Here is a 12,282-nt window from a genome sequence, read left to right on the forward strand (position 1 = left end):
TGTTGCAATATTGAATGTTTAAAACAGAAACAAAAGATAAACCAATAAAAACCATTAGCTCATGGAAAATATTTCATTCTTCTGAATTTGGGAAGGGGGCAGTAGAAGAGTTAAGCAGGAATGACTTCTGCTAACACATTGGGCACCCTACTCCTAGAGTGACTATCTCTCTGGGTAGTCTGGGAGGGCAGGAGAGGACCCTCCTCAACTGAAAGCACAATCTTCAATGTATCTTCATTGTTTTTTTTAGAGCTCCTTCTAATGGGCTCCAACTGCCTGAAAACACGCTAGAGTAGCTTATTAAGCTTAAACATCACTCTGTAAATAAGCCAGAGCAGAAGAGAGAATTCTTAACTCTGTTCTCTGTACATCAATGGTTCCCAACGTGGGGCCCATGACCCACAGGGAGGCAATTTGATTTTTAATGGGGGCAATTGAAACCTTGTTTAAATCAAGTTAATGGCCTTTTAGGCTTCTTCCATATGAGTAGGAGTCACTTTTTGAATAGTAAGAATTATATGTCACAGGGTGGGGGGGCATTAGGATTTTAGAGATGCTTAGGTGGGGCATGGCCAGAAAAAGGTTGGGAACCACTGCTGTACATGGATATTTGGTAGGGGTGATTTCTGAGAGAAAAGCATCCCAAGAGTTCCCTTTGGGTTTCCAACCTGGTTCAGGTCTCATCCTATGGGAGCAATCTTCTCCTTGCATGTTTTTGGAATAAAATATAAGGCAATGAATAGAAAACTTTACTTTCAGTGAGAATAATCTGCCACAAGCTTCTCAGCAAAGGTCCTTCCTCAGCATGGTTATTTATGCCAACTCTTCTAGAAAGTTTACAAAATCATTGGGAATTAGTACATTCTTCTCTGGACATTTTAAAAATTATATGAGAAGATGGAAGAATGGGGTCTTGTGAGCATCCTGATTGATGGCTGGATTTCCCATCTTGCCAACCAGTGATGTAAGCTTTGTTCCTTCATCAGCAATAAAGATGCTAATTTAAGTGCAAGTTTTACCTATCATGCGGCATTATCTATTCTGCTGATGGCATAGTTATGGATTTTCTCCATCAATGTTTTTCTCCATCAATGGTTAGGGGCTGCCATACTTTTTTCCTTATGGAACAACCTCAGGACACTTTCACGTATCTCTTTCGTCTTCACTCCATAAACAATGGGGTTCATCATGGGAGGCAGAAGAAGGTAAAGATTGGCCATAATGATGTGAACATGAGGAGTGATGTGATGGCCACCAAAACGGTGTGCAAAGAAGGTGAAGAAAGCTGGTGTATAAGAGATAGTAATGGCACAGAGGTGAGCAGTGCAGGTGCCAAATGCCTTGCTCCTTTGTTCCGGGGAGGAAAGGCCCACAACTGCCTTCAGGATCATGAAGTAAGACATTGTAATGCAGGAGATATCAAAGCCCCCAATCAACATGGCAACTGTCAGGCCATAGATAGCATCGACTCGGATATTGCTGCAAGCCAGCTTTACCACTGCCATGTGGTCACAATAGGTGTGAGCAATAACTCTGCTGTTGCAATATATCATTTTCCTGACTAGAAAAGGAAAGGGGAGAATGAGAACTGCTCCTCTGAGGAAGGTGAGGACCCCCATCTTAAGAATGAGTGGGTGGGTCAAGATAGTAGTGTACCTCAATGGATAACAGATAGCTACAAAGCGGTCCAAAGCCATGAGCATGAGGACTCCAGATTCCATCCCTGTGAAGGTGTGAACAATGTACATCTGGACCAGGCAGGCCCCGAAGCTGATCTCCTCCAGGTTTAGCCAAAAAATGCAGAATGCTTTTGGCATCGTAGAGGTTCCCATGACTATGTCTGTGACAGACAACATGCAGAGGAAGAAGTACATGGGCCTGTGAAGGGCCTCCTCAGTCCAGATGATGTAGAGAAGTCCACAGTTCCCCAACATGCCAATGAGATACATAGAGAAAAATGGGAAGGAGATCCAGAGATGAGCGTGTTCCAGACCTGGGATCCCTTTCAAGAAAAAGTGCATGAGGCCATCGTCAGTTTCATTCACTAGGGCCATCATGGGAAGAGAAAGGGCACATGAGAGCACCCTAAGAGTTAAAATGCCTGAGGAGAGAAACAGAAGGAATACATCAAACCAATGTTAGGCTTCATTCCAAGCACTTTAATAGAATCATATCTTTTCTAAGCAATTTTTTTTCACTTTCACAAACATATTAATTCCTGCAAGATAAGTACTACCACTGTCCATCATGATGCCCCATGTTACCAGTCTCATCTTCATTGGGAACCATCTGATATGGGTAGCCTCAAGTTATTCTATGGGTTTCAAACCTTCTTCTGAGAATTAAAGTCGCAGACCTTTGCACCTGAATATCTATAAATAGAGTATTAGCTATAGGAGCTGTCCAGATCCTGGCACTCAGTAGCTTGCAGGAAAGGACATTTAGAAGCTCTCAGAAAGGTCTATTTAGTCCACCTTCCATAGTTTTCGTAGTACAGAGATACAGAGCGATGATCCAGTCTTCTTATTTTCAATAAGCTTAAACTGGTAACTGTGGTAGTCATGTAACTGAAAATATCAGACAGGATATACACTGTGCAAAAATAAAGGTTTTAACCCTCTTCTCCAAGAAGATTGATGGAAGTCCTGTACATGCAGGCATGACATAAACTAACATTTGTGCTCTGAAAGCTTAAGGGGAAGTGGACTATATAAGCTATTCTAATAACCGTCACAATTTGTAGAATACTTTTGTTTATTTATTCATTTGCTTGTCTGAGGCAGTCTTGAACTTCTGTCCCATTTAATGCACACTTTTACACATCCTGCTTTAGGATGCATAATGAAAGCAAACATAGTATATACTGCAATAGCTCTCTATATTTTTTTACTATCTCTTCCTGGGTACATGCACTGACAAATACAAATTAGCCAAATTATGACAAAGCCCACTCAAAAAAATTAGAGCATAATAAATGAAGTAATGATGCATTTTTGTGTATTCCCAGAAGCACTCCAAATATGACTCACTTGACCCAAATGTTAGGGGAGAACTGTCTGAGGAATGGCCTGGGCTTCCCTAGAATTGGCTGGAATGTTCAAAGTTTATGCAACAGAGATCAAAACGGAATGATACATCCCTAAAAACATTCTCACATACCTTTGCATTGTCAGCTGCAGCTCCTTCATGTTATCCAGACCCACTTTGTGATGCAGCCTTTGGAGAACAAAATTGCAGGAATCAAATTTTGGCTGGATCTGTTCACACTTCAGAACTCAAGTCTGTGTATCACACAGAGTTTCCTCTTTTGCATCTAACTTAGTGGCAGGTGGCCCTCCTTAAAGGAGCAAACTGATGCATAGGAGCTCAGAAAACATCTATTCATCATCAGCCAAATCCCTGCCAGCCAGTCTCTGTCCTTGTCTGAAAAACAGAAGAGGGTTTATAGACCTTCAAGATACAGTGTCCCTTTGGGAGTCTCCTGGAATCAGCTGTGTGGGAGTCTGTAGAGAGCATTCAGAGACCGAAGCTGGACAGCAGGAAGCTTCTCATGGGAGTTTCCCTGTTATTCTGCCCCTGCCTAGTATTCTTCCAAGCTGAACTGACCCCTGACTTCAAGAACTGACTCCCTAATTCTGATCTAGAAGTCTTTATCCATTGTGGAAAATATTAACTGGCTGATTCTCGCACGCTTCAGAATGGATCTCCACATCCAACTTCAGTAGTTCATTTCTCTGTTCTCATTGATTGCAACCAGCAGTCTTCTCTTTCTCACCCATCCCAAAGCCAACTGCTCTTTCTGAAACTCCTCCTTCTCCAATATCTCATCATCTATTCTGCAACCTTCAAGCATTCTAAGTGAGCTTAACTTTTACAGGCATGGTGGGCTACTAGACAATCAATAAGCGCCTCTTCCTCCAAAGCCCTATTCGCTTTGTTTCATGAATTTAACTGTTTATGGGGTGGGTGTTGTGTACATATTTCCTGAAAGATGGAGTCAAGCATTGCACCTTTATGAGTCCTTTAAACCAATATACCTAATTCAGTAATACAGTAGCTGAATGACTGAAATTCCAAAAAATGTTCTTTGATTTGAAAAGAATACTATACTCTTGATCTCCTTCTTCAGGTCATGTGGACAGGGGTGGTTCTACTTACCTTTACTACCGGTTCGCATCGTGCCCACACACATGTGCTCGGTTTGGTCACGCACGCGCTCTTCTGTGCATGTGCAGAAGCTTCTGCGCATGCACAGATCAACTTTGATGACTTCCGGGTCAGCGGGTGGAGCCTCCCGCCGGTTTTACTACCAGTTCTTGCGAACCAGGGGCAACCCACCACTGCATGTGGAGCCATCACAACATGAGCATCTCTAAAGTCTTTTAAAATAAACAAAGTCCCATTAGCATAGAAACAAGGATGAGAAGCAATGGGTATAAATAGTGACTGCAGTGTTAATTTAAATAGGTGCAAAAACTTCCTGATGGAAAGATCTGTACCATACAATAGAAGAACAGGGAAAGTCTGGAGGTTGTGGGTTCTCCATCTCCAAAGGTTTTGAAGAAACCGAGAGGACAGCCATCTCTTGAGAATGGTTTAACTGGTTTTCCTGCACACTGCCTCTTTCTGGATAAAGTTCTTTGATTTTTGCCGGCTGGTTGCAGCTGATGGACTTTGTGTTCCAAAATGTTTTAGTGTCTCAGGTGTTGAAAGTCGTGGCAGCACAGTGGTTAGAATGCAGTACTGCAGGCTACTTCTGCTGACTGCCGGCTGCCAGAGTTTGGCAGTTCGAGTCTCACCAGGTCAAGGTTGACTCAGCCTTCCATCCTTCTGAGGACAGTAAAATGAGGACCCAGATTGTTGGGGGCAATAGGCCGACTCTGTAGAGAAGGCTGTAAAGCACTGTGAAGTGGTATAGAAGTCTAAGTGCTATTGCTATTGCTAGTGAACACCACCTTTCTAAGAAAAATAGACTGGGTTTTGTATGGCTATGGATGAAAGCATGCAAAACTGGGTGGGAAAGAACAGAAATAAACTTCAAAATGATCTTGCTAGAGTAGATACAGGACTGAAAACAGAGGAATGAAGTTTCTGTGGGATGTAAAGTTCTCACAAGGAAAAAGGAGTCCCTCACTGAGATGTCCATGCCTGGACTGCTGCTCTTTCTATGCATCTCAGACTTCAACTGGTCCAGAATGAAGCAGTGTACACAGTAATGGGCTCCTGAATTTGCCCATGTAACACCTCTGTTACAGGAGCTTCACTGGCTTCCAGTTTCTTTCTGGGTGCAATTCAAGGCGCTGGTCATCACCTTTAAAGCCCTACCTGCCATGCCATGCTTTCCTAAAGCTTCAAAAATCTGGGTCTTTCTCCAAGTACCGAGGGAAGACTAGATAATTGCACAATAGAAGTTTGACTGGGTGGCAGGTCTTTGTTGTTTTTAATGTGTCAATGTTTCAATCTGTTTAATTTTATAGTTTCAATATGACTTTGTATGTATTGCTTTACCTTTTAATTGGAAGCCACCTAGAATTGGTTAACAAATGGGCAGATATATAAATGCATAAATAAATAAGTTAAAAAATATAAAATAAAATCCTTCAGTCAAGTTTTCAGAGCTTTCATTCCGTTGTTGGTAAGCCTAGGATAGCCCCAAAGTTCTTCCTCTTGTCTCACAATTGTTTGCATCTGTGTGCAAGCATTAGAAGAACAGACCTGTTCTTCTGGGACCCCAAATAGAAGTTATCCCAGAAAAGCTTGTCAGAAGGAAAATTGAGAGCTGAATTCTGACTGGTTTCTGAACACATTAAGCCAAGATGGCCTTTGTAGGTCATCTACAATTCAAGCACTTGAATTGCACTAAGAAGCCTACTGAGAACCAGAACAAATTGTGGAATAAAATTGTAACAGGCGTTTATCAGGATATATTAATATTTGCTTGCTGGTTTTCCTGCAAGTTGCTGAGCGCTGAACTAAAATGGGCCCTCTCAACTTTAACATAATATTTATGACATTGTGATTCTACTTTTCTGCCCACTCAAAGACTGGAATGAAGCACTTTGAAGTGGATGTTGGCCTGTGCCTTTTTTCTCTAACTGATATGGATAAATGATGTATATTCTGCAAATCCATCCAATAAATTATCTTTGCCTATCAACAACCATCTTGTGCTATCTGACCTCATGAAAACACATTCAGAGCCCCATTTTGGAAAAGATACTGCTGTTGGACTCCAGAATTGATGTCTCAGCTTCCAGAAATCTTAGACTCAAGACTTCATGGCTGAGTTCGTACAACTCATTTAACTAGGCCAGTTAAAGGCCTAGTGGCCACAGACACATCACTTCGTAGTTTGGCAGACGTTAACCTTGGCAATCTGATTGTTTTCTGCAACCTGAGCTCATTTGATTCATTCCATGTTGATAACCCCTTCTTCTGGCTGAGAAAGTGTGGGTTTTCCTGGGTGAAAGCTATTTAAAAGAAACAGGTCACTGCAGAAATGTAGACAATAAAACTGGGGGGAAAAAAGAATATTCTTGGTTCTACACTTATAGCTTGAAAGGAAATCTTCCATTCTGTTTGAGAGTGATTTGGGTGCCTCTTTGCTTTTTAGAGCATATGTCAAATTGATTGAATGATTATGTGCCATCAAGTTGCTGTCAGCAAAAAGCAACTTGAAAGACAGATGGGAGGGGACAAGTTATGTACAAACAAATAATGATATTGTTATAATAAATACTATAAAGCATGCAGTTTAGTCTGTAGAGATTCTCAGTCATCTAGGTCATGATTGTCCCAAAGGTGCTTTTTTAGGAGGTAACTGGATTTCTTGTTTTTTCTTTGAAGATGTTTCCCTTCTCAGCTGAAGAACCTTCTTGGATGAGAAGTAAAACGTCTTCAAAGAAAAAAACAAGAAAGTCCAGTTGCCTCCTGAAAAAGCACCTTTGGGACATGCAGTTTAGTCTGAAGCAAATAGCTTGAAGGAATCCATATTTGCATTTCTCCAGAAGGTCTCTAACAAATCTATTGCATCCTGTGGGCTTTCCCAAAGTTTGTTTTCTAGCAACCCACATGGATTTGTATTGCCGTCTGTATTTCCTTCTACATATGTATTCCCTCCTGCATTAGTTACCAGACATGTTGATTTTAGCCATGGTATTCCCTCCTGCAATGTGTGAGGACTATTGATCCCACAGGTGTCGGAGCCACACTATTAAGGCACCCTCTTCCTCCCAGTCTCCTTGTGGCTGGTTTGATGTGTACATCTGTAGACCCCCAGCTGTGACCCAGGAACAAGCTTCAGGTAAGCATGACCTACTGCAACTGTGGGTCTGATAATATACTAGTAGTGCCCCTGTTGTGCAAGAAATGGATTGTGGTATCTGGAGGGGTGCAGAAGCTAAGGCCCAGAAGGGTGATAATGAGTAATTGTTGGATGGAGGAGATCAGCCTGAGTGGCTTCAGTCACACCAGGGGTATGGTCAGAAGCCATGCTAGATGTGCTCAACCCAAGGTTTACAATTACAACTACAATTTAGTTAAATTTAATTTTTAAAGTAGATTTTTTAAATCAAATTTTTAAATTTTAAATTTGATTTTTAAAGTAGAATTTGTTAAGTACTGACAAAAGAGTAGCTTTTTGCTGTTATACCATTCTGGTGCATGGGAGATTCACTTGGAGGCTGCCTAGATTTTAGGGTTTAAATTGCTTGGAAATCCTGGGAACTGAATTCCCACATCTAAATGTGGCCAGTGTTGAGAAACGCTGCTTAAATCTATCTGGAAATTCAGAAAGAGTTACTACCGATCACAATAAGTTCCTAATGTAGTACATCTGTAGTCTATACCATTAATAAGGGGATTGTAAACTGTCTCCCATGGAATCTAAATCTGCATACCTACTTGTCTTCCTCTCCTTCCCTCCCCCATCCCAATTTAAACCTTACATCAGCTCAGCCCCTCTCCCTATCGGATGAAGTGAGATACAGTTTGTGAAACTGTATCTGCTTTTTAATAAAATGAGTTAGTTGGAAAAGGGGCTCCCAGATGCTCCTTGAGTTGAGCTGCTAGAGCCTCAGCTGGCACTTCTCGTACAGTGCTGATCATCCTGAAATTAAAACAGGAAGGAAGGAAGGAAGGAAGGAAGGAAGGAAGGAAGGAAGGAAGGAAGGAAGGAAGGAAAGAAGGAAGGAAAGATATCACCCAGAGCAGGGGTCTCCAACCTTGGCAACTTTAAGCCTGGCGGACTTCAACTCCCAGAATTTCCCAGCCAGCAAAGCTTAAAGTTGCCAAGGTTGGAGACCCCTGACCCAGAGCACAAAACATAATGTTCTTTTCGTTTAGGTTCTGAAACACCCAGGAAAGATGGGCTGGATCTAGCAAGGCAATCCCACTTTAGGATCAGAGGAAGAAAGCAAGAAAAAGTTCATTGAGTTTTTCTAATCCATTTTGAAGTTTTCCATCCTTCGTCATGATTGGACAGTGCCCATGTTCTTCTGGGTTGTGGTAGCACATGAGATATTCCTAAATGGGACAAGGTTTAAAAGAGACATGAACCCTACCTGGTCATCCAAAGATGAGGTAGTACATGTTTTTCATAGGCATTAAAGGAAATTGGAATAGTTTGATGCCTCTCCAAACTCATTGGACTGTGGGCTTCCCTGACTTCCTCTCCAATGTGAGGATCTCTTTGCTATTGCAGGACCCTAAAGAAGTTCTGCCAGGCTTAGTTTCCACTGAGAGAACACTACTTTTCCTGTCCTTTTATGCCATACAACACAAATGCACAAACACACACACACATCAATTTCCCATTGTTTGCATATGCTTCCTCTATGTTTCTAGAAGGCATCACTATCTTGAGCTGTAACCAGATTCTTTGTTACCAGCCAGTATATAGGAGCTTCTAAGCTGGATAGACCTTTTTCATCAACCCCTTAAGGATGTGGTGGAATCATCTCAGATGTCTACAGAGCTATTCCATGTGGGAATGTGTGCATGTGCATATACATGTATATGAAACTCTATCGAATTAGTAATCATCCTAGTGGTCCCAGCATGCTCAGATCCTTCAGGAATAGAGCGCCCTTCCCTTCCTGAGCTGGATGTTCCCAGCAAAAGTATGCTGCTTTGGCACCTTGCAATTTCATGAGAGAAAGCTCAAAAAAAAATCTTCCCCCAAAAGTCAACAGCAAAGGCTAATAATGTACAGCAGTGGTGGGTTCCTCCCGGTTCGGGCCGGTTCTGCTGAGCCGGTAGCGGTGACGATATGATGTCACCGAACCGGTTCTGCCCCCCCCCGCCCCCCCATCCCCGCATTATTCTTACCTTTTATTTGGCCCCATCCCCAATCTATTGCTGCCTCCTGAGTCCCAGCTAATGGCTAGAGGGAAAAAACCTGTTTAAACTCTTGCCGCGGGGCTTCAAAGGGCCTCCCTACAGCTGATCAGTGTTAAAAGAAAACAAATGAATAGACCGGTGTCTGCAAAAATAAATGGGTAGACCAGTGCCTGCAAAAATATATGAGTAGATCAGTGCCTGCAAAAATAAATGGGTAGATCAGTGCCTGCAAAAATAAATGGGTAGACCAGTGCCTACAAAAATAAATGGGTAGATTGGTTCAGCTCTGCAAGCATTTAAAAGCCTGGTAGACTCTGCTAAATCCTAAATCCTATTGGGGGAAAATACAGCAGTGGCTGCTGGAAATAACAGGTGTGAGCTTTCCCCTTCACTCAGACCTCTACTTACTCGGAATAAGACCGGACTACATTGACAAGAAGGATTGGTATATATTTGTCCATGTCTCAACAGTGGCGAGAATGGCATTTGCTCAACTGTGGAAAGATGCAGATACGCCCCCTGACCATCTGATAATAAACAAGATTCTCCGATGTGCTGAGATGGACAGGCTAACATATATCTTAAAAGACAAGAAAGATTCAGTATATAATAGAAGTTGGGACAGATGCTTTGTCTGGCTCAAAAGAAGGTTAAATTTAGGAGAAGGGTGATAAGATCGTCTAATTAGATTAACTAGATATTTACTAGGCTTTATAACTCTTTATAATTTTGATAAAAACAGGCCAATTGTTTTGTAGTTAGTAACAAGAACTTGATTGCATTGAAATGTTTGGCTGGGATGATATTAGTTAATATTAATTGGAGAGTGAACTTAACTCTCAGTTAGTCACGATTGTTGTTTCGTTTTAGTCCTGTGTTTAGGTATTTCTATATTTCGCTTCCTATATTGCTTTTCAATCATTACTGTGTGTTAATTTTATTGTAAATATTTAATAAAGATTATTTTATTAAAAAAAAAAAATAAGCCACGCCCACAGAACCGGTAGTAAAAAAATTTAGAACCCACGCCTGATGTACAGTATTTGAGGATAGGCAGCTTGGTCCCTATTTTCTTAATCCTCTGTATTTTAATAATCTATGTGACAACCAGAACAAACCACCAGAACAAATATATCATGTAGAAGCCAAGCCCAATTATAATAAGTCAGGAAGAATTTTAAAATAAAGTTTTCAAGGACTTTGAATGATGGGAAAGAAAAGGGTTGATGACATTCCCTGGAATGGACTTCTCCAACTGTAAAGTTTCTGCAATTTCACCAGTGTGTCCCTTTCTCTGACCATCTTCTTGTCTCTGTTGCAGGTAGTGAAATGGTTGCTGAGGCCAGTTAGATGCCATGTCCTGTTACAATCAATCGAGAGGCATCTCCTTTTTTTTCCTAATGGGGATTCCAGGCCTAGAAAGTGCCCACTTCTGGATTGCCTTCCCCTTCTGCTCCATGTATCTGGTCTCTTTGGTGGGGAACATCACCATTCTCTTTGTGGTCAGAAGGGAACCAAGCCTTCACTTGCCCATGTATTATTTCCTTTGCATGCTAGCTATCCTTGACTTGATACTGACCACCTCCACTGTGCCCAAAGTCCTGGGCATATTCTGGTTCGACTCCCATACAATTGGCTTCAAAGCTTGTGTGATCCAGATGTTCTTCATTCATGGCTTCTCAGCTGTGGAGTCAGGTGTGCTGCTCGCCATGGCTTTTGATCGCTATGTGGCCATCTGTGCCCCTTTACATTACACTACCATCCTCACCAGTTCTGTCATTGCCAAGATTGGATGTGCAGCCTTCATGAGGGGCATTGGGTTCATGACCCCCTTGACCTGCATGGTTAACCATCTCCCATATTGTGGGCCTAATGTCATTGCCCATTCCTACTGTGAGCACATGGCTGTGGTAAAGCTGGCCAGTGGAAATACTACACCCAACAACATCTATGGGATCACAGCCGCCACCTTTGTGGTGGGCTTAGATTCAATCTTCATTGCTGTCTCCTATGTGCTCATTCTCAAAACAGTCCAGGGACTCTCCTCCAAAGAAGCCCGGCAGAAATCCTTTAGCACTTGTGGCTCCCACATCTGTGTCATCCTGATCTTCTACACACCTGCCCTATTCTCCTTTTACACTCAGCGTTGGGGACACAATATTCCTGCACATATCCACATCTTCTTGGCGGATCTATATCTTCTGGTGCCCCCCATGCTGAATCCCATTATCTATGGCATGAAAACCAAGCAACTCCGCCAGCAAATGCTAAAGCCATTCTTTGCAACCCAGTTTGAGTCTTGATTCCAATTGTTAGAAGTCAGAGGGTGAGAAGGACACTTTGCAGGTGTTAGATGTTATGTTTACATGTTAATATTCAGGTCATTTACTAAAGGGTTCCTTGGAGAAACTCCAAGTTTGGACTATATATCAGCATATTTGCTGGTCTTTCTCTTCAGTCACCTGCCTGTCAGAACTTTCTTCTCCTCAGAAAACTTTGAAACTTCAGATCTAACAGAAAGCTTTAACAATCAGCTACTAAATCTTCCAACAACCTGGAGAATGTAACAATGCAGCTGGACTCAAAAAACCCTTCTATCGAAGATTTGCAGACAATTAAGCTGCCCAAAGGACAAATGTTGACGGTATAACAGTATAGAATTGGGCTGAGCTCTAAAATTGCATTATTACCACTGTTTCCCTGAACAGTTATGCAAAATTAATTTTAAAATTAAGAGTCAATTTGGGATAGTGGTGAAGGTGTTGCCTAGAAATCAGGAGATGATGAGTTCTACTCCTGCCTTGACATGAAAACTGGCCAGGTGACTTTGGGCCAGTAACTGTTTTTCAGTTCAACCCGCCTCACAGGGTTGTTGTGAGGAACATAAGGAAAGGGAAGTGTACCAAATATGTTCACCATTTTAAGTTGTATATATAAAGGCAG

General features: G+C 41.9%; 2 protein-coding genes across 2 annotated transcripts; one reads left to right on the forward strand and one right to left on the reverse strand.

The window, feature by feature from the left end:
* Positions 1-1,088: 1,088 nt before the first annotated feature.
* Positions 1,089-2,054, reverse strand: LOC139316809 (olfactory receptor 52N4-like). The gene has a single exon (XM_070943650.1). It carries the CDS (start codon positions 2,052-2,054, stop codon positions 1,089-1,091), a length of 966 nt encoding a protein of 321 aa, XP_070799751.1.
* Positions 2,055-10,694: 8,640 nt separating this feature from the next.
* Positions 10,695-11,642, forward strand: LOC139316810 (olfactory receptor 52P1-like). The gene has a single exon (XM_070943651.1). The coding sequence runs from the start codon at positions 10,695-10,697 to the stop codon at positions 11,640-11,642; it is 948 nt and encodes a 315-aa protein (XP_070799752.1).
* The last annotated feature ends 640 nt before the right edge of the window (positions 11,643-12,282 follow it).

The sequence above is a fragment of the Pituophis catenifer genome, unplaced genomic scaffold (assembly GCF_029215685.1).
Source record: "Pituophis catenifer annectens isolate HBS135680 unplaced genomic scaffold, rPitCat1.0.hap2 SCAF_4, whole genome shotgun sequence".
Taxonomy (NCBI): domain Eukaryota; kingdom Metazoa; phylum Chordata; class Lepidosauria; order Squamata; family Colubridae; genus Pituophis; species Pituophis catenifer.